This window comes from Amphibalanus amphitrite, unplaced genomic scaffold (assembly GCF_019059575.1).
Source record: "Amphibalanus amphitrite isolate SeventyFive unplaced genomic scaffold, NRLGWU_Aamphi_draft 000358F_arrow, whole genome shotgun sequence".
NCBI classification, from domain to species: domain Eukaryota; kingdom Metazoa; phylum Arthropoda; class Thecostraca; order Balanomorpha; family Balanidae; genus Amphibalanus; species Amphibalanus amphitrite.
In genome coordinates this window covers 36069-60666 of record NW_024881852.1, presented here as the reverse complement: position 1 = coordinate 60666, position 24598 = coordinate 36069, and the positions used below count along the sequence as shown (strand labels likewise).

Below are 24598 nucleotides of genomic sequence, written 5' to 3'. Positions count from 1 at the left end.
TGACCCATGCAACGGGCAAGGTGCAGTTGATGGCCAATGGTCACTAAAAAGGTCATGCTAGGTCATGAAAGGTCATCAGCAGTTATTCGATCATTTTTTTTAACATATGAATACATTATACCGATGAAATTGCCTTAGGTGAGTTCAGCTGTACAAACCAGCGACCTTTCTTATAGGCGAACCCACAAAGGATACTGGGGGGAGTACCCCCAACAAAATTCTACAAATTCCGAAAACGCCTCGGATTTCGATTCCCTATGCACTGCTGTGCAGTTTCAAGCAAACGTTACTAATAAAAGTTGTTTAATTTTCATTTTAGTCCAGAAAAACGCCACATTTACATCGATTTCGGGCACTATGAGTGAGCAGTTGTCATTCCCCCTGGATCCGCCACCGATCTCTCTGATAGTAAAATCGGCTTTTAGGTAGAAAACTACATATGCGTTGTTAAAAGTATTGGTTAAAAGCTATCGATCATTTTTCTCTATGCCTTTCCATCTCTCTTCGCCGTCAAGATTGTCGGATGTGTTCATTTACGCCTTCACCATGACGAAGTTGTGTCAGTCAGCTTCGTCAGTCAGCTCGGCCAGGGATTGAGAAACTCACCTGCCCTTGATCTTCCCGTTAGTTACATCCGCCTTACGCGAAGACTTCGGTCGCGCCATGCACGAAAACATCGCAGTGCAGGAGCCAAAATAAAAATGCGATTCTCTTACCAAAATGTGTCACAAATGTTATCATGCTGCATGCGTCAGTACTGCGTACTCCTCGGTGTTAAAATTTTCTGTATCACGGTCTTTTCTATTATGCACTTGAATAAAACGAAAATACGACCAAGAGCCCCACCCAAAAACCCACTACAGGGTGGATAATCCCCCACTCCGTGAACTGAGAGGGGACGACGAGGTTCCCTCTGTCCCTTCCTGTGGCACCGCCCATGGAAATACTTGTACCTTTAGTGTCGGTAGACTACATGTTAGGTTGCTTCTTTTTATCTTTCTCAGTTGTGGGCTACCCAAGGATTACAAAAAGGAAAAAGCCGTTTGCATCTGACTGCTTTCGCCATATAGACCTTATACATATAGGACACATGCAGGAGCTATGGGCCTCTGAGCCACTGAAAACCCACGCCGACTATTATAAGCACATTCACCGGTGAAACGCTTTTTTAGCGTCGGTGGTTACCTATCAAAGGCCCATCCCTAACGAGATACAGACCTGTTTGTTCTCAGATACCCCAAACCTCCCAAAGCTCCAAAAGCCCTAGGTACAGCCTTGGTGCATAACATTGACCTATCGTCCAGCGCAGACGTTCTGAATAGCGAAACGTCTCCTGCATGTGCGCACGTGCACTGCGCGGTGTGCAGTGACACCCTAACCGTGTCACATAAGAATGCATCCCTCGCTGGGGTCTCGCCCATTCCGAGTTTTCTTAGCTCTGCAAAGACGAGTTTCATGCTTCCGCTCGTTCCTTATAGTGAGTGCTCTTAACCAGGAGCCTGCCACTAATAGGGTTAACAGTGAGATTAGATACGTGTTGAATGTTGCTCATGGTACTTTATGTATAACTATATGAAACAGAGCATGGTTGCATAATGTATTTTTGCCCAGCATCGCCACTTGATAAGAGGAGCTATATCTGGGAAGGCGAACACAATGATGCTGGATTGATTGGCCGACAAAGACCTCTTGCGCTGGCTCAGTGTCCCGTGACGTATGTCTTGCTATGATGATGTATCAGGTAATGTATCTGAACAGTCAATGGGACGGGCGGCGGGCACTCACCATTAACCATAGCGAGGGGCGCGTGCTATTAGGCGGCGGGCGAACAGTCTCGTGCCATGGTAGCTAAGGAGACAACCGCGGCAACACTCGTCTAGTCAAGTGATAAAAGGTTCTGTTAGTCAAACCACACACGATACAATTAGCCCGCGCCGTACTGGTGGCCTGAACTTCCCGCCGAGTACTGGGGCGGGGGGCGTTTCACGTCCCCCATCTAACTCGGCTTCTGGGCCATGGGCCATGTAGCGACACGTGGTAAGGGACAATCGAAAGAGCGTCAAAAATAAGGAAGAACACACTTCAGTCATTTTTATGGTCCGGTCAAAGGTCAGGTCAACAGAGGTCATTAAAGGTCAAATTTAGTCCATTTCAATAATTTTGGAAACTGCCCACAGCTAACTCGGGAACCAATAGAGCTACAGCGCTGCGGAAAAGCGCATTCGATAGCCCTTTTACAGACCTTTATGAGTGTTGTCCTCAGATTTGACCTCAGGTCAACCGTTTAGCCTCCAGAGGGCAAAAACTCTAAAAAGCCGTTATAACGAAAAAGGTTTTTCGGCGATAACTTTTGATTCAAGAGAGCCACGACATTACTTTTGGTAGCATCGTGTTCCTCTCGTCGAGACGCGTCGAATGACCTATTTATTGACCTTCAAAAGTCATTTTGAAAAATTTACCTCCGGTCAAGGTCATGACTTGACCGGAGAGGGTCATGTTGCAATCAGTCGATCCGTATCGCTGAGCTGAACACATCTGACGTGTTTTCACCGCTCTAGCACGTCTCTATCAAAAGTCATGGCCAAAAAAAATTGTTGGTGACCGTTCATGACCTGAGATGACATGGGGGGGGGGGAGGGGCATACAGAGGGGTCACCTGTGCATTTTTCCGATTCAGTGTGTCATGTTTACCTATGAACCGATGTTTGAGAACGTTTTGAACGACATTCGTCCAAAAGAGGTGCATTTTAATTGTATCTTATTGACTTATAATGGAGAGAAGAGGTCGTAAAATTCACTTGATCTTAGGTCACATATATCGAAAATCCGAGATAAAAATTTAATGCAAACTGTTACTGATATCAATTGCTAAAAGTCTCAAAGCGATTGCACGGTCGGTGTAGCTATAGCGAGCCTTAGAAATTTTCTGAGGTAAGATCACTTGACGTGACCTTGTGACCTGACCTTGAACGACCCGGGTCTGAAAATTTCACAACATGTGCGGAAATGATGTATGAACAGATGTGAACGCCGCCGTTTTTAAGATATTCGCAAAAAAACCTGAGGGCCCCCCCCCCAGCACGGCGCGGGTTTTAAGCATCTTTTTTGTTTTGTCAGAATGGGTGCCGACGGTCAAATGAGATGGCGAACACCGAGAGCCCACCTGAGTAAGCTACAGTCATCAAAGCCATTAATATGCCGGTGACTAATCAGAGATCATTGATCAGTAGGTATGCTTTGATCAGCGTTCACTGCCGTATTTGTATTTGAATAGGCTCTCGCATGCTGACTGCGGATTTCCTGACTGCGGAAAGAGTCTGTTTCAGGCATTAGAAACGGCGTCGCGAAATTCGACGGCAAAGTCACACGTAGCTAGAAATTAAGTAATACACAGCATGCTGAGCTCATGATGACTTTTCGCCCAGAAACATCAACAACCTCAGATTACACAGCCATCATCCAATTCGGTGAAGGCTATCAGAACGATGGCAGAGTAGCCGGTGAGATCCGATGATTGCCAAATAGCGATGGGAAGCAGCTGCTTGATGGCACAACATGTGAAGGGAAATATAGTGGTTGATATAAAATGCACTCGGACGATTTTCTGTTGGTATTTAGAGGTTAGATTGTGATCAAAACCTGATGGACCTACATCTCACTAATGGAATGTGTCAGGCTTCAGCATATTTGCTGAGTTGTGGCGGGTCCATTGTCATAAAAGGTAAATCGGAGATTCTAAAAGAGCATATCTCCTTACGCTATTGCAAAAGTAATTCAAAATGCACCAGAAGGGCACCATCTTTTGGACAAGCTTAAACACATCCCCAAGTCATGCTAGACGTAACACTCATATCACAGACGCCGCTTGGTGAGATTTAGCGACGAAAAATCGGTAACAGGTTAAAAATTCATAGAACGGTTTGAAATATGTCAGATGCATTAATCAATATTCCTGTTAAAACCAGCACTATTCAGGCATTTAATTTATCAGCAGTTACAACGTATCGGGACGAATGACTACCTCCCACACTGATCCATTGAAAGGTCACATACATCTGACAATTTAATATTTTTCATCATATGCCTAATATATTTTTACCGATGATTAGTTCGTTTTACTCAAAATCCAACTTTCAGCTTTAAGTGGAGAGTCTACGATGGCGTCCTATATAAGGCATGAGCTAGAATACTCGTATATCTATGTTTCTGTTTGTATACACCAAGCATATCTATACATGGGAAAACCCTATATAACTGAACGGCCTCTCTGCCTGCTATCTTGGCGGCTGTGACACCTGAATCGGCAGCCTATATGTCACCGCGCGTCGGACTATCAGTGCGCAGCAGACCCGTTCTGGGGACGGCGCTCCGCCCCTGCCCTCCCAATTCTTGGGACGCCGCTCCGCCGCAGACTCTCCCTTCTATGTACATATAGGACGGCGTCGAATGATAAATGAATGCGTTAGTGTTAACTTATTCGCCAGCACCAGCGGGAAAGGCCATAGGTAAAATCTTTAGTTTTCATTTCATATGCAAATTTTACCGAAGATATGTCCGAAAGTTTCAAATAAGATGACCTACACTGACACTCACCATTAGCTGTTAGGTGCCATGCAGAATACCTGCTCATGGAAGTTGGAGTGCAGTTGAGGCTACCTTGTTGATCAACTTGTTGAGCTTTTAAGGCCCTCGTAAAAATTTCGAAGAGGAACCAACAAGGTCATAAGAAAGGTATGATATTGGGTTTACGATGATATGCGCATTGAACAACTGTTATCTTGATTCTCTGTTGCAAACAACAATATTCACTTCTATATTAACCCGCGCGGGGCTGGGGTCTCCAGCCGAACGCGCGGGGCTGGGGGGGGGGGTAAATTTTACCCCCCCCCCCTGTTATCTCCCGAACTAATGGTCCGATTTGGAAAATTCAAACGCCAATCGAAAGCTCTCATCCCGAAATACTAAAAACATGTACTTAATTTAAAGTTTGAGGTCAAGGTCAAGGTCAGATCAAGGGTAAAAATTGCAAGTTTCTACAGTATCGGCCTTGCACCGTAGTTGCCGAAGAATGGAGTCATGGACTGAGACTGATCGCCCAAAACGTGTTATTAGGCTACCAAGACAATATTCGTTGCATACAATATCATTCAGAGGTCAAGGTCAAGGTCAGGTCAGGTCAGGTCAGGTCACCAAAAAACAAAATATAGAAAAGGGCATGTGCGACACATGTTTTATGGGTCATTTTACTCATAGAATTCAATAGGCACACTCAATAAGTGATATGGACCACCTCTGGATGAATTTCAGGTCGCGGTCAGGTCAAGGTCAGGTCAAGTGAGGTCAAATTTTGAAGTTGGTTGTTAAGGCCAAAAAGGTGACTATCTGATGCAGTTTTTCACGGCGAATCGAATGGTGCTATTTTTGTTTCCGTACGAGGTCTAGAACTTCCAAAAAAGTGATTTTTCAAAAAAATTGTGTGTCGTGACGTCATAAAATTTTGAATAACTCCCACATTTTTGAACCGATTCTTCTAAAATTTGGTATGTAGGTGCACGTAGACCACTTCTCTGACATATATTCCGGTTCTTTCGATAGACTCAAAATTTTGGATTTTATAATGATTTTTCCAAAAAAGTCAGTTTTTTGAAAAAAAATTTAGGCCAAAATCCAGAATTTTCAAACAACCGAGATAGCCATTTGATAGACAAAGTAAAATTACGTATAACCTTTTTTGTTACGTCTTGATTCCTTTAAAAATGAAGATGTTAGCGGCGTTTGAACTTTTGCCGTTTTTGAGGCGAAAATGGCGAACATGACGTCACTAAAACGTCAATTTCTCAAAAAATTTTCCGACGGATTTCGCTCAAATTTTCAGGGAACGTGTCAAATTGATGTAAGAAAAGGTACTGAAAGTTTGGCGGCGCTGCGCGCCGCCGTTTTTGAGATATCGCAAAACATCGCGAGGGGGGGGGGGTAAAATTTACCCCCCCCCCCCCCAGCCCCGCGCGGGTTAAACCACGAGCAGGAGCAAAAATATGTTAAAGGTAGTGTGCCAGCTTTCCTGGACCATATGGAGTTAATGACCCGGATAAGGAGAACCGGATTTTTAGAGCTTATCCATACCTTCAAAACTCATGGAAACGTCTTAAATTCTTCAAATTTTGAGTACCCCAGTGCGAAATTCGCCCCGATGGGTTGTCGGTCGTACCCCAACCACATTTCACACCACTATGAACAATAAATGCACACACAAAAATCGCTATTACCGATAGGCTCATCCAATCAAGTTTCGATAAACACGTTCATCATCATCTCCTGCGGTTTCGAACACGCCTGTTAGGTGGCTTCTGCTCATACTTTGTGGTGCGGTGGTGGTGCGTCGGGCCGCGCGCTCTGACTTCGGCCAAGAAAAATGCGTCAGCTGATCATTGTCATTTCTGCCACTTTCGTGTGGTGAGATGGGGTCATAACTTAAGAGACGGCTGTTTCATATCAATTATTTTACATAAAATCATATTTCAAACCACAAATTAATGTTCGACAGCCAAATTAAAGAAACAGCACCAATACAGGCTTACAGTTTAAGTTCGACATTGTGTTGTCTACGATTAGCCAGCTGATAACTCATTCCCGTTCGTCGTAACTCTATAATGACCTTTGCTTATTGTCACATGTGCGCCGCATTCACGATTGTTGCCGACGCCTGTTTGCAAGTCAGCCCACTACAGTTGTTATACATATCGAAAAGCCGATAAACTTTTAAGCGAAAAAAGCACTATTCCAGGCCCATTTTTGATTTTTTTTGCGATATAATAGGTAAAAACAGAAGCTACTTATCATAGGAAAAATAAAATGGGAAATCATTGGAAGGTGGCACAATACTTTTAATCGTCAAGCTAAATTGAAAGATGTCAGACACGTCAACTAATGAAGAATGCCACTTTTCTAGCATTTCGGGCGCCTTTAGCTCGTAACATATTGCTGGAACACTTGATGTTTAGCATTTGACGATAGGTATTTTCTAATAAAGTAACTCCGGGAAGAAAGGCTAGAGTACTTCCTAGGATCGGCAATCGACAGTTCACAAGCTACGAGCACTTCCACGGCCGATAATACATGGAAGAGGCTTAGCCAGCCTCTCATCTCGGCATTATTCTCTCGGGTGGAAAATGCTGCCGACTTTCTCGGCCGCCGCGGCCGGCGCCGGACCACGTAATTCTCCCATACGGCACATCCTTCAGCGCCCATCCAGTCGTGAAATGGGACTGGGGTGGCGGCGATTCGGCGCGGGCGCGCCGCTCTGCAGTCACGGCCAACTGACGCGTCCCACATCCCACGGCAGTGGAGCGGCGCAGCGGGCCGGCGCGGCCGCCGTGTCGCGCTGGCCACCTGTCGCTACTGGGACACGCGCCGGCCGAGAGTGCTACCTTCTGAGTGGGGCGTCACTTGGCCGGGCTGGACCGGGGCGGGACGGGACGAGATGGGACGGGACGCGACGCCGTGCTGGGTTGTGGGAGACGAAGAGGGAGGTGTTTACGGGGGAGTTTCTGAACTCTGGTCGTCAGTCTATGCATCTCGAGCAGTCACCGGTCCCGGACAGAGTATAACCAGGCCGTGTTGCGCCGTCAACCTCAGCCTGATGGTCATGATATACTCCTGACAGTCGTGACGATCTCCTCGGCACGGACACTACAGTTTCAGCCTGACAGTCTGCGGGGCCCCGTCCTGACAGTTCCAGTCTGAAAGTGCGAAAGTCTGTGCGGACCAGTCCTTTCAGTTTCAGACCGACGGTCTCCGCAGTCCTACTCTGCCATTTTATCACTCCGCAATGTCTGTGACGTCATCGGAGCTGACGGAGCCGGTTGGCTCCGTGTGTTACATCGGACCGCGGAGTGGCGATATCATCCTGTCAGAGCGCGACGGGAGCTACTTGTCAGACGCCTAATTTTGTACTCCAGTCGATAGCTAGTTAAATAAATAATTAAATACTTATCCTTAAATAAATAAACATAAAAGGATGAATATTCGTTGCCCTGGCAGTCTTTACTAACACGCTGTTGTAGCAGGCGAGTGCCAGTGGACTGTCGAATGTAGAGGGCGGGACACCGGTCATTGCGCTCACCTGTACTACACAGGAAGATAGCCAGCATAGTGGCGGCGGCGGCGGCGGCGGCGGGCACATCGGACGGCCGAGCCATGCTGCACCGTCGCTAGGACCCTCCTGAAAAGAGCCGCCGCTCATCAATGCTAATGTATGGATAGGGCGGACGACACAGCGATCCTACACCGGTGAGAAACCAGTCCCAAGAGGGGTGGGCGACCGAGAGCCTGATAGAGTTATTATGGTCCTGGAATTAACACTTCAAGGCTCTTGAGATACCTGCCTCGTTGTAGCAGCGCTTAAATCTACATATGTAGGGTAGACCGGGGCAAGTCGCCCCGCCGAGGTAAAACGCCTCACCGATGTTTCTCAGAACTGGCAGGGTTCTAGGGAAACATCATCTCTTCTATAAAACGTGCACTATATGATCATTATATGAGCAGACTGGAAAGAAATTTTGATGACTCTTTCGGGAGATATAGCCAAAAATGTGTTTTTTGAGTGATTTTTATGTTTTGTTGTCAGATTATGTATCATGGCGTTCTTTTATGGTCCACATTAGGTTAACGACTTTTATGTATTTTGAATAACTATTGTCTAACGCTTATCATGCCGGGTTGGTTCGTGTTAAATTATGTCTTGCTGGAGTGCAAGGCCTTGTTCTCTGACCGAACTACGTGATGGGGTAAAACGCCCCAGTAGGTCGCGGGGCAAAAAGCCTCTGGGGCGTTTTACCTCATGTGTTGTTCGGGCTACCCACTTTCTAATGTTCGGTAGCTGGCGAACAGTAAGTTTCTATGCCTTTATGTGTATTTTTCTCAGCAACTGGATGGCAAAGGAAGTATTTTGTTTACATTTGCATTGCAATAATTTATTATTTGGTCTTATGAGGTAGGTGAAAAACCTGCTCATACAATAGTGTCATAGCTGAGCACCTGACAGGATGGAATGTGCTAACTTCAGTGCCGTGCCTCCAGAGGTCTAACGGACCTCCCACATAAGATTTAGCCAACTACCATGTTAAATCTTTAATCTAAAGTATGGGGCTACTTGCCCCAGGCCGTGGGGCGTTTTGCCCTGGGGTTGGGGCAAAATGCCCCATTTGCGGTTGCTTCACAAATCACTTCCTAGCTTGGAGTCCGATCATAAGTGGATCAATTTGAGGGGTGCAATTTGAAGTAAAGTGTCCAAAGAACGCATTGAGCACAAATTTAGCCTTCCAGGTGATGTGGGACACAATTTATGTAGCAAAATAAATTATCTGGGGCGTCTTGCCCCAGGCTACCCTAAGTGTGCGTGCTGTGCCTTTGTTGAATCAATCTACTTATCCTATTCATCTCTCTCTCTCTCACTCGCTCTTACTCTTTCTCGCTCTGTCTTCCTCTTTCTTTAAATGTTTGCCTACATAGTTTCATTAACAAATATTATTTGCCAGTCAAACAGTATTGGTAAAAAGCAAAATGTGGCATTTATCGCATCATCGTCTGTTTGTCTTTGGGTCAACGGAGTCCAAGCTTAGATAAACTAAATAAAAATGGGACTTAAATTAACCGCAATATCGGTAAATGCCAGGCAAGTATCGGGCAAACTAGGTCCTGACAAGGATAGTTGCCGTATCATGTATGTAATTGGAAGGGGATCTGAAATTCGACGAGTATCTCTGTATTAGCTTAGATCAGGCTTGTCTTGCAATTGCTCGAATCCTATAGACATATCAATATGGGTAAAAAACGCATGGATAATTTTCAGTTGATAGGATTTAGAAGGCCCACACCGTCAACTCAAAAGACGTTTGATATAATAGTTAACTTGACTTGACTTTTCAAAGCAAACTGAAAAGTCATGGTTGAATGCTTTGCTAATTGCTATACATAAATGATGATTGATTTGATGATGTTTACAACGCACGTAGTCACCGACAAGAGAAAACGCGTTCACATCACAGAGGCAGGTCAGCATATTGATCGGTTGTATCTTCGTGCTATGATCGAACGAGACTGCAATCCCACTCCACCGAATAATTAGTCAGGCGTGCTTTCTGAGCAGCTTGTAGTTCCTCATCTCGAGTACCGTGCCACTGCCGATGTGTCACAGCGCGCCACTCGCTCGTCATCAAACCCTATGCTGCTAAATTTGCCGGCGCGCGGCGGAGGCCGCTGTTACTCGCTGAAATGCATGACGAGGTAATTTGATAAAGCTCTTAGCGCGTCATGCCTACCACACCAGTGGAAATCGATAAGCTCGTTAGGATAAAAATAGACATTCCACAGCACGACTATCCCATCCATTATCGTTTAAGGTCACGGTGGCTGGTAACAAGAGGCTCAGAGAATTGCAGTGCAATAGGCAGCCGCCTGGCTGGACACCCGTACTGCACAGTGCACGCCGGTGACAGTATCGGTGAAACCGGGCCATGTCCTGGAAATGTCACCTGGCTTTGTTTGCCCATAGCCACCGACTAATTTAGCGGCTAAACTGGACGCCGGCGCGGGCAGCACTGAGCACATCCTGGCACGCTGGACTGTGGACACTGACAGGTGTGAGCGGCAGGGGGGCGGGGATGACCGCCGGTCGCGGGGTCACAGGGGTGACAGGTCACCACGGCCGCACCATTCCATCTATAGCCGCCACAAGGACACAAAGTGCCCGGATGTCGCCCGGATGAGCGCAAAACTCGCCTCTGGGTCGACAGCAAAACAAATTTGATTACATCGTACCAGCAACCCTGCGGGTGCCTTCTAATCTCAGGTTTGATGCGCCTGCAATGTCCGTAAGCGTAGCTCAGGTTTGCTAAAAAAAACAACAAGTATTTTGTGAGAATGCAGGCAAGAGAGAGTTATGGAGTGGAACTTCTCTCGTTTCGCTGCGCTGGGGTAGAGACACCATCACCCGAATGGCGTCTCGGCAGCGGGATCAGGTGGCCAAGTTGTAATAATTACGCACGCTTATTTCATTTCCGCCGAGTTCGGTCTCAGAAAGTTTATTGTCGGGCGACTCAGTTCTGCTGACGGGACCGGGGTGCCACTACTGCTACTCAGGATGGTCGCCAGTCGACATGCAAGTCCAACCCCTCAATCCAGCGCCAACCCCGGAATGCGTCGTTGGAGTCCATCAACTCAATTATTATTCCAATCAATTGACTATATGGCATAAACTGAGGATTGTGTAGTAACATTTTCATTAAAAATGGATTTTACATTTCCTTTAACCTTTTATTAATAAAACAGCGCTTGCTTGTGACACTTAGTTCATGAAAGTACCCGAACAAAAATGCATACAAATTCCGTTTAATGGCAACCCACCTTCATAGCTGCAAAACACACGTAACTAAGGATCTCCTCTGGACTCTGGTCCTCCGTTTTTCATGCATCGTAAGACATGCATAGTATGTGTGGGTTTAGTTCCACTCACTAAACTAGTCCATTTGGAATTCGTTCCTGAAAAGACTGGCCTTTGGATCAATGGTCGCCGAAGTCGACCCGAATTAGCTGCAGTGTAATTCATCGATTCCGTACGCCTAAAGTGGCGACAAGCTATCACTTTGAGCAAGGTGACCGTGTCTCGGATTTCCGAGTCTTTGACTTTCGAGTCTTTTGGCCCTGTCTCTATGTTTCCCGATCTTCAGTTCCCGGTCTCAAAGTTACAGCGTCCGATTCCCTTGTCTTTGAACGTGACGTGGTTTCCCCTGTTTCTTTTGTGACTGGGCCTCTAATCACTGTGTCTCCGGCACTATATCCGTACCTCTGGTAACCGAGTAGCGTCCTAGTCCCCTCTCTCTCCCCCTCCCGCCTCTCCCCGCGGAGCTGTCACAGCCTGCATACCAATGCAGCGGCACGTCGGCACCCGCCCACGTCGGCCGGTTCAGCTCAGCCGACAGCCGCCAAACGACCTGATGGCTTTTCAGTGTAGGCCGGCACTGGAGCCAAACTGGGCTGCCCGATTGGCGCCTTTACTGTCCAGTCTACCGGACTGACCGAATATTGACAAACGCTCCGCCCGGGAAATCCATAATGGCTGGTAGCTGCCGCGACGCATCACACCACGTGTGGGATTAATTTGATAGCTGTTCGGTGACAGCGGGTCCGATATCGGCCGCTCCTGTTGACCCGTGGGACGACGGTCAGAACGGACGCGACCCACGGGATCGTTCTGAGTTCCGAGTATCTGGAGCCTGCCTCTCTGTTTCCCGGTCTCCATTTCTTATCTCCCAGTCACCGCTCCCGTCTCTCTAAGGATGACGTGGTTTCCCGTATACCATTACACAATTACATATTGTTACTACGCCTCTAATCACTCTGCATCCGGTCCCCATCGCTGGCTATACGCACGGGCATCATCCTAGACATCAGCGCTGACCGTGATTACGAGTACAGTCTGTTCCGTCCGACACACTGTCTGACGGTCACAACTGCAGTACTGGTGCCGGGTGTGCGCGCCGATTTTCTCAGACTGATCGATCGAGACCGACGTGAAAGCAGAACTCCGCTCCTTGATGTAGCGGAGCGAACACTCGGAGCAGTGGGTATGAGAGCCGAACGAACGCACAGATACTGTACGCCAGCCCTGTTTACTCTTTGGACTGAGCTCTACAGTGCCTAAACTGAAAAAGCATGAAAAGCTCATTGCTTTGAATGGGTTGCCTTAACCTTCACTCCAGTGGGGGGGGGGGGGGCATATGTTACCACCCTGTCGCGTTTTTTTTTGCGTGTGAATAAAAAGCTGCGGCGCTAGCGCCGCGCCGCTTGGGATAGCTTTCTGTACATCAATTTTGGACAAGTTGTGAAATTTTTGACCCCAGGTCATGTCAGGTCAGGTCACCAGGTCAAGTTAACTGACCAAGCCTAAAAAAGTTTGCAATCATGTCCAGCCTGCAGTGTTTGTAAGAGAGGTTTTAAACTTGGTGGATTGCATGATGTTATGGGCACCTATAATTTGTATATCTCGGATTTTTTTATATCCGTGACCTAAGGTCAGGACAGTGGCGTGACCTTTCCATTATAAGTCAATGGAGAAAAATGAAAATGTCTCTAAATCCGTGTGTACGCAAGGCACAGTCCAAATATTTCAGAATCACAATGATTTGAACCACCCGTGACGATCAAGGTGTCTTTTTTGATGATAGCCTCTAGAAAGGTCATCCGAGGTCATTTGAGGCTACAAACAGATTTTTGCCAATAACTCCCGAATGGAAAGAGATAGAACGCTGGGGATGGCTTCATTGTGTTTGTCTTGTCGAGACGCATCGAATGTTATGCAACATGTCCTATTTGGGTCACGACGTGACCTTGACCTGAGGTCAAAATTTGACCTTGACCTTTCCAGGTAAAAAAATATGTGTTTAAAAGCGGCTGAAGAAGAGAAACATGATAGTGCCATTGCCAATTCTTCATCTTTGCTGGTTCAAAAGAAATTCGTGAAAAAGTTTTATCCAAAAACAGCTTAACAATATTTGACCTATGGAGGCTTAACCGTTGACCTGAAGTCAATTTTAATGATGACGTAATGAAAAGGAGAGTTCAAAAGCTATCGATTGCTTTTCTATGTGTTTTTCTAGCTATCATAGTTCCTGAGATAACTGCATGTTTTTTGAAAAATATGACATTTGGCAAATTTTGACCTTTGATGACCTCCAGTGACCCCAATATTGCTCTAAGATGAAAAATGACCGAAATACTTTTAAACGTACGCATTGATAGCTATCGACTGCTTTTTACGACGTCTTTCTAGCCCTCTTAGTTTTTTTTTAGTTAGAGGTGGGTGGTAACATATGCCCCTTCCCCCCCCCCCCCACTAGGGCGAAGTTGGCTGAGACCGCCACTGGGGCGCGGGTTAACAAGCATGCTGTTATCGCCATATTTCACTAGCATGTGTGCATCTGAGTGGAGCCAATACAAGAGTATCTATCCGTATGCGACTAGTAATTAATCAGAAAGCGAAAGACGCCTGCCTGACGGCCAATCCACATGGGGCATGTCGAGGCAGACTGTGCCGATGTTACGCTAGAAATAAAACAGGATGCGGCTTCCTGGCGATGACAATGGCAATGAAGCGGCAGTGGAGGTTTGCTGCTCCCTCTTTCGCCAGACTCGGCGGAGGAGGGGAAGGACTGTATTTTGGGGGTACAATACTCTCGCCGTTTCGCAACTAATTGAGCCGCAACTTCGCGAAAAAAGAGCGTATGCTCTCGGTGTAGCAGCCTATCCTGCAAAGATGTTTGGTATATCACACGTTGATATATAAATCTCATCTCTCGCTATGTGCTGTGACTACGAGTGCCAACTGAATATTGTCGCTTTCATCTCTCAGGCCTCTAGAGCTGATAACGTGGGCGAGAGAAAGAAGCAGTATGTGTCGGGGGGGGGGGGGAGGAGGACTGGGAGGCTGAGTGCCATCGGGTCGACGTTGATTCTAAGAATGTGCTCTCCTCTACTGCTTTTATTGCATTTATTCATGCATGTGACACATTTGTTATTAGGACTAGGAAGACAAACAATTCTATCGAAAACCAGTGAGACAAAGAACAGCCTGTATATCCATGCTACAACATCCAGTGGGTAGTGGCAAGAGATACTGCAAACCTTCTGCCCAAAGTCGCAAAACTCGGCAAAGTTTGACGATGTGTCTGGTCCCGATGTTTTTCTCTTCCTACCAAGGGAAAGTTACTTCTAAAGTGTGGCATATGCGCGCCAGTGCCGTCTGAAACAAACATAGGGTTCTTTTTACATTAAGCAGTTGCAGGTTGAGGAAGACGGGGGAAAGCCGCCCATCGGCTAATGCCGCCCACCCTACTTTTTCGTAAAACAAACATCCTTGATGATCAGATTGCTGTGTCATTAATTGGTGACATGGCGGCAATCGGCTGTGCAAGGTGATTTTGGTTGTTTTGCATGTCATTTCCGTGATTTTGCACAATTTTGCTGGCAAATGACTTCCTTGTCACTTTCTTTATTCACTATATCTATTTTATTGTCATTAAAGTGGTCCAAACACAAAATCATGCTTACATGCATGCTTACATACATGCTTACAATCATGTACTCAAAGCCATCTATCCAGACAAGCGAGGCTATCAACGCGCGGTTCCATTATAGTGCTTACACCTCACACCTGTAATGACGCTCGATGTTGTCAGGGCATCGCGTGGGGTAACGCCGCCCGGTTAGGCGTTATTGCCCCTATGCATTATCATATATACCAGTATAGCCTTGTATGCAATGGCCATTTTCACCTAAGTACATCAAACTTGACCGGGGCATGAACAGAGGAGCAGGAGCCATCGTGCAAATGGGATCCAGACCGTTTGATGGAAGACATAGGCGGCGGAACGGGGAGGGCACCGGGGCACCGTGCCCCCTATGATTTAGGCATTTTAACTTTAGCCCTATGGGCATTGCATGGAAAGAATGGGACCAAAAGTCGGCAGTGCCCTCCTTAATTGAAGGTGTTCCACCGCTACTGATGGAAGATGAATGGAAAACTAACTTTTTACGCAATTTAGACGCTTTTCTGCACGTAATCCACTTTCGGCAATACACCAGGTGGCCCAAGGGGACGACGGAAAATCATCTGATCGCGCTAGCTGCAGTTTAGCTTGGATCCAAAGTATTTCGCTTGTAAACCTGATATGACCTGATTAAAGTACTCTCGTGTGAACCAAAGAAGTTGATACCACTTTGTTTTGCACAAAATACAACCGCCAAAATGGTCACATATTATTCTTATGATGATCTGATATCGGGGTGGCGCCATTACCCCGTGGGCGGTATTGCCATGAAAAGCCTAACTTTTTAATTGTCCCCCAAATTAAAATGATTTAAAATTTTGCTGATTTTATACTATGATATTTGAGGAAATTGTCTGAAGATAGTCTAAAGACAGGCATTTGGTTTCTGTTGATATGCACGAGAGCTTAGGGGGTCGCTGTTCCTCCTTCCCTTACGCATGCAATCATTTTCCGATCAAGTTCTTAACACTTACATCTTATCGAAAAATATACAAATATGTAATACATATTAACGTGTACATTAAATGTAGATCGTGACGCACATAAGTACTTTGAATGAAATAAACTTGCTTGTATTTAGGTAGAATGTTTGTAATACATATTAACGTGTACATTAAATGTAGATCGTTACGCACATAAGTACTTTGAATAAAATAAACTTGCTTGTATTTAGGTAGAATGTTATTTTATGATGCAGGCAAGGACACTGAATCTGATATAACTTATTATTTGGTTATATGCATCCTTAACAAGGTAAGAAATACGCCATGGTGTCGGTAACATGATTTGCAATTACGAGGACAGAAACGAGATGTTATTATTCGTTAAGTAGTGTGGACAAATTTTACATTGAAAATGTATCAGGATACCACGCCAATTTTCCTATCTTCAGGCAAACGCTGCCCCACCGTTGAACCTTCGCCCGGGTGGTGGTGGTGAAGTGGGGGTGGGGAGCTTTTTGGCCACACTTGCCATTTTGCACACCTGCCATTTTTGCAAGTGTAAAGAAAACCGCGACGCGCAGGGCCACGAAACTTGGTATAGCTTATGATACAGCAATTTTGCATCGTGTGTATTTTTTTCCCCAGGTCGCATAAGGTCCCCCCACCCACCATGGCGAAGTTAGCTCAGAGGCCCAACCGGGCGCGGGAGCGGGTTCAAGCGAGCACCGACTTAGCCCCATTACTGCTGGGCTCTGTACATGAGTGCGAGAGCTGATGGGGGCTGGGGGCCGGTTAGTCCGGTCCCCCTTGATACGAGAAATGTAAGACCGATTTTAATGCAGGAAACGGCGTGTGATTTCTCTCACCGTTAACTACATTATCGATGTTTGATCATTCAAAAACTAGTAAACAGAACAAAAGCCCATGCAAAGCAGAACTTGTCGCTTAGGTTGATAGCTCTACTGTCCGATAGACAATTTCGGATAAAGCGAGAGCTCGGAAGATTCTTCAGATCTCAGAAATTGTGTGTATAAAGAATGATAATTATACTTTTTAATATTTCTAGCTGTGTCTAATACTGTTAAAGCAAATTTAAAAAGAAGCCAAGTCGGGGTTCAAAAGACTGGAAAAGTAAAAAAGTCGACATTAGCCGTTTTCACGAGGGCCATCTGGTACACATTTGGTGCACATCTGGTACAGATTAGGTGCAGATTTGGTCAAATCAGGTTCAGTGTGACTTTTAGCAGCTATCAGCTAGGGTTGCACTAATTGCTTATATGCCTGCTTTGTCATATTATCAGAGAGCATCATCGATTAAAACACTGAAATAAATTCATAAAATGAATATATTTGCTGTAAAAGAAATTAGGTGCAGATTTGGTTAAATCAGGTGCATTCGCCGGATAGCCCGTCGTGAAAACGGCTATTTTCATTAAATGCTTGGAAACTCATTCGGAAGTTTGTTGTTTTAGAGACGATTGGTTTCAAGCTTAAGAAAAACCTGCACAAATACCCCTATCCTATTTACCTACCTATTCGGATTTTTGCTGCACATACTTAAAAAATAATAGGGTTTCAGACAGACAAATGAAAATGAGTTCATTCAATTTTCTTTAGGCACCTTAATCAGCCAGTGCAGCATGTGCAAAATCTACTACAATATAGCACCATACATATGTGAATGGTGTCATGTTATGTCCGCATTGGACAAAAATGTTACATGTGACTCACTACATCCAGTATTTACATTTAATCAAACATCCCCTCAGCCCTTTTACCTAAGACCACCTGTGCGATTTTCATAGTATGAATATGACGAGAACAACAAACTTTTTGTCGATGCAAACTCACAAACCAAACCTGGCTATCAGCGGCGAACATCATTGAGAGCCGAAGCTTGGCAAAGTTATGCTCCCGTGAAGCTGACGCTTGAGACGCCTCTGCGCAAGATATTAACTCATACTTTTGACATCATCCTTCAAATAAAATTTCATAACAAGTCACCAAAGTTCACGTCGGTGAATCAGCTCAAGCCTTTGTTCTAGAGAACTGAAAAACTGGCAGGGATCGAACCCCCGCTTCCCCACCAATAATATGGTAGACGTATAGAGCAACATCTCATTCAGCTATGGGCGACCTCAGTTTGTTGGCAGACGAGCGCGCTGGTCCGGCACGACCATTGGCGCCAGCTGACGTGTCCCCTTCGACCGCCCCTCCCCTGCCGCCGTTCATCTGGCGCGTCCGGCACAGCTGGGGCCGACACTAAGGCGGCACTGGACGCGCTGCCAGCCGCGCCGAGTGTCACACTTCCACTGGGGTCAGAGCTGTCGACAGACCCGGCACAATCGACCCGAGCCAGCCTTGACCGCCCGGGAGGAGGCTCAGACCGGCACGGCTGGAGATGTCACCCTTCGGCGCCCCAGACCAAGACAGCCCAGACCACGACAGCAGAAACAGCCCAGCCCACGGGAACAACAGCCACATGAGACCATGGCAGCATCAGCCACAGATCACAGCAGCAGTCACAGAGCACGGCAGCAGATATTTCAAACCACGGCAGTTGCTACTCTGGACCACGGCAGCAAAAAAAAAACAACCCAGACCACGACAGCAGCCGCCCAGACCACGACAGCAGCAAAGGTCAGAGACCACGGCAGCAACGGTCACAAATCTCGCCAGTGGCCGCAATAGACCGCGGCAGCATTATCCCGGACCGCCCCAGACCACGGCAGCAGCCCCAGACCACGGCAGCAGCCCCAGACCACGGCAGGAACAGTCACAGATCACGTCAGGAACAGTCACAGACCACGGCAGCGGCCGCAATAGAACGCGGCTACACTAGCCCTGACCATCCCAGACCACGGCAGAACAAACAGCCGCAGACCAGGCGGCAGCGGCGATCAGACAACGGCGGCAATACTACCACCATACGTATAGCTATGGATGGCAGCTGTTTCCCGGCCAGCCGAAGATATGACCAGGGTATGGGAGTTATTATAGCTGGCAATTTTATTGCCCCCGATTCCTGTCAAACAGAGTTCAAGGTTCCGTGAATGGGCGGTCAGCCGCCCTGGATCAGAGCCGCTGCCAGCTGCTCATCACTGCCAACTGAGCGGCTCACCGCGCAGCCTCCCGTCCGGCCGCGGGCTGAGTACCTACTGATCTCGCCGGCGACAGTCGCGTCATGTCTGTCATGAATCCCGATCCCGGTCCGCCAATCTCCCACTGGATGTCAAACAGTATGCATTAGCGGCGACAACGCTCTCGGCGACTGCCGGCCGGTCGGTTCTGAATTCTGATATTACCTACCGGCTGCTGACGGACGTGTGCCTGGGCCAATGCTTCCAGTGCCGACCGGACTGAGCCATCCGAGACGATCGGGTGGAGAGCCGGATTGGCAGGTCTCATATGGAGTGGGTGCTCCATGCCAAGTGCATCACGGTCGGTAAAAAGGCAGGCCCTCGGATAGACTCAAGCAAGCACGTGCCCAGGCACGTAGCCAGGAGTTTGCTCAGGGAGGGGCCACAGACCTCACAGGCCACAGGCCTTGGCGCCGTACCCCCTCCAAAAAGGAAAACTCCTCGGATTTGGCCCACTATTTTTGGGAGTACGGTGCAGCTGTTTTTATTTATTTTTATTTTTTATTTCTTATTTTTGCCTTCAGGGGGGGGGGGGCATGGCCCCCGTGCCCACCCCCTGGCTACGTCCCTGCACGTGGCCCATATTGTAATTACATGGCGGTATCCATCAGATTACTTAATGCAGTGGTATAGTATATCCCGGATGTAGAAAGGTCAAAAGGTCTTAACACATGGCTTTTCTCCACAAACTACATTGTACATAGATTTTCCGGGAAAATGAAGATTAGAAGTATAAGCGTATGAAGTCCATGTCCATGAAGGCAGCAACGCATTCGTATACGCATTCAAATGCGTATTATACGGTCGATCGCCTTATGTTCATTAGGGTACTATGACTTTAGCCCCTGCATGTGCAGATATTACATATAATCACTATTAGCCGTTTTCACGACGGCCATCTGGTACACATTTGGTGCACATCTGGTACAGATTAGGTGCAGATTTGGTCAAATCAGGTTCAGTGTGTCTCTTAGCAGCTGTCAGCTAGGGTTGCACTAATTGCTTATACGCCTGCTTTGTCATATTACTAGATGCCGGCAGCGCTCGTGCGTTGCCTTGGGCCAGAATTGGAGGATCCATAGCCCAATGAAATGTGCATTATTTTGGAGGCCTTGCCTGGGACTACCATTGAACCGATTTTGAGATTGATAGCTTAAAATTTCTTTGAGCCAGAGGACCTCACGTCAAAACGGTTTTCCGACCCCAGCACGTGCAGCCTGCACCCCTCGCAGCCGGTGACCCCCCTGGAAACTGGTTCAAGGTGTTACCGATGTGTCCCGCCAGTATGGCTTTGTCCGTGACCTCGGGTTGACCTGTAGCCTTGACAAAAAATTTCGTGTCACCGAAACTTTGAAGCGGAATAGCATGTGCCACGAAGCACCGAGCGAACCGAGGCCAGCACCAAAAGCTTACCTCGCCGGAGACGAATCAAACGGTCCCACTTTCGTCCCCATCGGTCCACCCATTTTGACTCCAGGTCCAAAAAAAGCTTGGACAAACTCACTCACATACTCACATACTCACTGACAAACAGGTTCAGCCATTGGTTCAGCCAGCCGAACTTTTTTCAGCGACCCACCAATGGGAATTTCCGGAACAGGTTCAGCCATTGGTTCAGCCAGCCGAACTTTTTTTCAGCGACCCACCAATGGGAATTTCCGGATGCATGCTATCGCATGCTTTTGATCCTCCAATTCTGGATCAGAGAGCATCATCGATTAGAACACTGAAATAAATTAATAAAATGAAGAGATTTCCTGCAAAAGAAATTAGGTGCAGATTTGGTCAAATCAGGTGCATTCGCCGGATAGCCCGTCGTGAAAACGGCTATTATCAATTCCGCATTTAAGCCCCACCACTCAACTGGTACAGTTACAGTGGCAAATATTCCGATGAAGCTGTTTGAGGGTTAATGCATGTTTAATATGTAGGGGAGAGTGGGGCACATTCGTACAAGAAATGGATAATTCCATATATCTGTTCTTTGATTAGTGCAGCGGCAAAATTGTTGATTGTACATATGTAGTATGGAAAGGAACTATTGCAGATATTTTTACTCTTTAAAATTTATCCTCTTAAGTTACCGCTTCTATTAGAAAAAAATGACTTTTAATAACTCTTAACGTTTGCACGAAACTGCCCCAGGTATGGGGCACATTCGTGCATGGGGTGGGGCACTTCCGTGCACCTTGCAAAATTGGATGAATTACCGGGCATTGCCAGAAATTTACCAAAAGAAATGGGCAGGGGGTCATTTTACTTGATTCCTTTCCACAAGAATGCATTGCACAACATATGTGGAAAAAATGGGCTGGCCAACAAGAATGCGTCAATCGCCGGCCATCGACCCGCCTCCGTACCTCTCCAAGGTCACGTGAATTACTTGTCACGACGTCGCAAGCAGCCGAGACTGAGTCAGGCGAGCGTCACTACTACAGATAAAGTCATAAAACGTAAAAACGAAAAAAATATGCAGGTATGTGCCCCTAGGCAGTGCGTGCACGAACCTGCCCCACAACGTTATTTGTAATAAAATTCAAAATTTCTTATTGAAAAAATGACTTATTGAAAAAATGACTCACTCCGTGAATAGAGTGAGCTTCTTCGGACTCAATTTTGAAAAGTTAAACCACATTTCCGAGTCAGGATCACGAAAATGGATGATATGCGAAAAGTTTGGAAAGCCCACGAATATGACAAATTTGCGTTTTTATCAAGCATGACAGCAGGTACAGTGTTGTCTTCTACAGTAACCGAAGGGCGGCAATGATTGACTGCATATTTTCATAATTTACCTTTAGCTCTTGCAGTCACTCGTGTTCCCATAAACTGCTGAAAACGAATGTGCCCCATGCACGAATGTGCCCCACTCTCCCTTACTAAGTGCTTACGTTGTACGCACGGTTGATCGTACTAGTAAGGTTCCTGAACTGGAAGGTGAGACCTAAGGACTTTGGTCATCAGGTCAGGTCCGTGCGTGGGCGATCCGACCGTTTTGAGTTATCAAGTCGCGTTATTTCCTTGGGGAATTTGGTAGACGAGTCGAATGGCAGGAGGCTTGTTTGCTGCATTGTCCAGGCCGGTGATTTCAGTGCGGGTTGGAGTTAAATCTATAATCTATATCATAGATAACATGAATAGATTCATGTTAGGTATCTAACTATGTCTATATGCCTGGTGTTGTGGTGTTTGTCTGGAAATCTACCACAAGTTTGTTTGATATTTCCAAAGGAGCGTACCGATAAGCGTCCAGGGTCCAATAATACTTTATAGACGCTTGCTACTTGGTTAATATGCATTTGATAGGAATGCCTTGAGTCGCAGAAACTCAAACATGGTCTCTAGAGCCATGCCATTTGCATTTGCCTGTCATGTTTCGGAACATGCAGAACTGGAATACTTCGTAGTTTGTTCAGCTCCAGCTAATTCGATATTTGCAATATGAGATTGTAATGTCTTAATCAGAGCTTTGGGTGCGTTACGCTCATCTATACGTCACTGAATTCCATACAATATAAAAACTGCGCTTCATTAATGGTGTTTCTAAAACGAGAAATGTGCAAAAACATGTTTTTGATAATTGGAGTTTACCAAGTCTGTTCGTGGTTTAGTAGGAGCTACTCCACCAGCCCAGCTTGGGAGGGCTTTTCTCTCGTGACGGAGAGTAACTATTCGCGCTGAGTGATCCATGCCACGCGAGGGTGAATGCAGATGAGTGCGAGTGCAATGCACTGAATGCAGATAGCAGACCGAGGGCTCGGTAGCAGACCGCTATGGAAACAGGGGCAACCGTATTTGTAGGTATCTACATACAAGAGCAGGATGTTCAAGAGTGACTCGTCTTCTAACCCGCGCGGGGCTGGGGTCTCCAGCCGAACGCGCGGGGCTGGGGGGTGTAAATTTTACCCCCCTGTTATCTCCCGAACTAATGGTCCGATTTGGAAAATTCAAACGCCAATCGAAAGATCTCATCACGAACAACTAAAAACATGTACTTAATTTAAAGTTTGAGGTCAAGGTCAAGGGCAGGTCAAGGGTACAAATTGCAAGTTCCTACAGTATCGGCCTTGCACCGTAGTTGCCGAAGAATGGAGTCGTGGACTGAGACTGATTGCCCAAAACGTGTTCTTAGGCTACCAAGAAAATATTCGTTGCATACAATATCATTAAGAGATCAAGGTCAAGGTCAGGTCAGGTCAGGTCAGGTCACCAAAAACAAAATATAGAAAAGGGCATGTGCGACACATGTTTTATGGGTCATTTTACTAATAGAATTCAATAGGCACACTCAATAAGTGATATGGACCACTTCTGGATGGATTTCAGGTCGAGGTCAGGTCAAGGTCAGGTCAAGTGGGGTCAAATTTTGAAGTTGGTTGTTAAGGCCTGAAAAGGTATCTAACTGATGCAGTTTTTCACGGCTAATCGAATGGTGCTATTTTTGTTTCCGTACGAGGTCTAGAACTTCCAAAAAAATCATTTTTCAATTTTTTTTTTGTGTGTCGTGACGGCATACAATGTTTAATAACTCCCACATTTTTGAACCGATTCTTCTAAAAATTGTTATGTAGGTGCACGTAGACCACTCTTCTGAAATATCATCCGGGTTTTTCGATACACTCAAAATTTTTGATTTTATGATTATTTTAAAAAAATCAGTTTTTTTGGAAAATTTGGGCCAAAATCCCAAAGTTTCAAAAAACCAAGATAGCCATTTGATAGACAAAGTAGAATTACGTATAACTTTTTTGTTACGTCTTGGTTCCTTTAAAAATGAAGATGTTAGCGGCGTTTGAAATTTTGTCGTTTTTGAGGCGAAAATGGCGAACATGACGTCACTAAAACGTCAATTTCTCAAAAATTTCCGACGGATTTCGCTCAAATTTTCAGGAAACGTGTCAAATTGATGTAAAAAAGGTACTGAAAGTTTGGCGGCGCTGCGTGTCGCCGTTTTTGAGATATTGCAAAAACTTGCGAGGGGGGTAAAATGTACCCCCCCCAGCCCCGTGCGGGTTAAAATAACTGGCTTTGTTACAATCAGGGGTGGGGGAGCGCATTGCACAAACATGTTAGTGAATGATAAAATCATTCAGATGAGGATTTGTGAACATGAGATCGATGATTTTCGTTGGTAGCCAACTATTTGATATTATACTTTGCTCTCACTTCAAAACATTTGCACATTTGCAAAAAACATTTGCAAATGTACCTCAGTATCACTTTAAAACATTTATGCCAATGGTTTTTCAGTCGGTCGGAAACTTTGGCAAGGACATTGAATCAAGAGCTACCTTGATATACTCGTGAATGTTAGGTTGATGTTTTAGTCCGATGGTGTAGGTAATCAATTCGCCTATGTAAATGCGTGCACTACTTACGGCTCAAGTAACGTATGGGGCCGCTGAACCGA

At 46.2% G+C, this 24598-nt stretch overlaps 1 protein-coding gene across 1 annotated transcript in view; it reads right to left on the bottom strand.

Annotated features, from left to right (window-relative positions):
• Nucleotides 1-24598, bottom strand: part of LOC122389447 — a 41147-nt gene that overhangs the window by 15733 nt on the left and 816 nt on the right. Inside the window, exon 2 of the mRNA XM_043381523.1 lies at nucleotides 8123-8221. Within this exon, the coding sequence (XP_043237458.1) occupies nucleotides 8123-8198 (76 nt within the window). The 5' untranslated portion in view covers nucleotides 8199-8221. The remainder of the gene's footprint in view (nucleotides 1-8122; nucleotides 8222-24598) is intronic.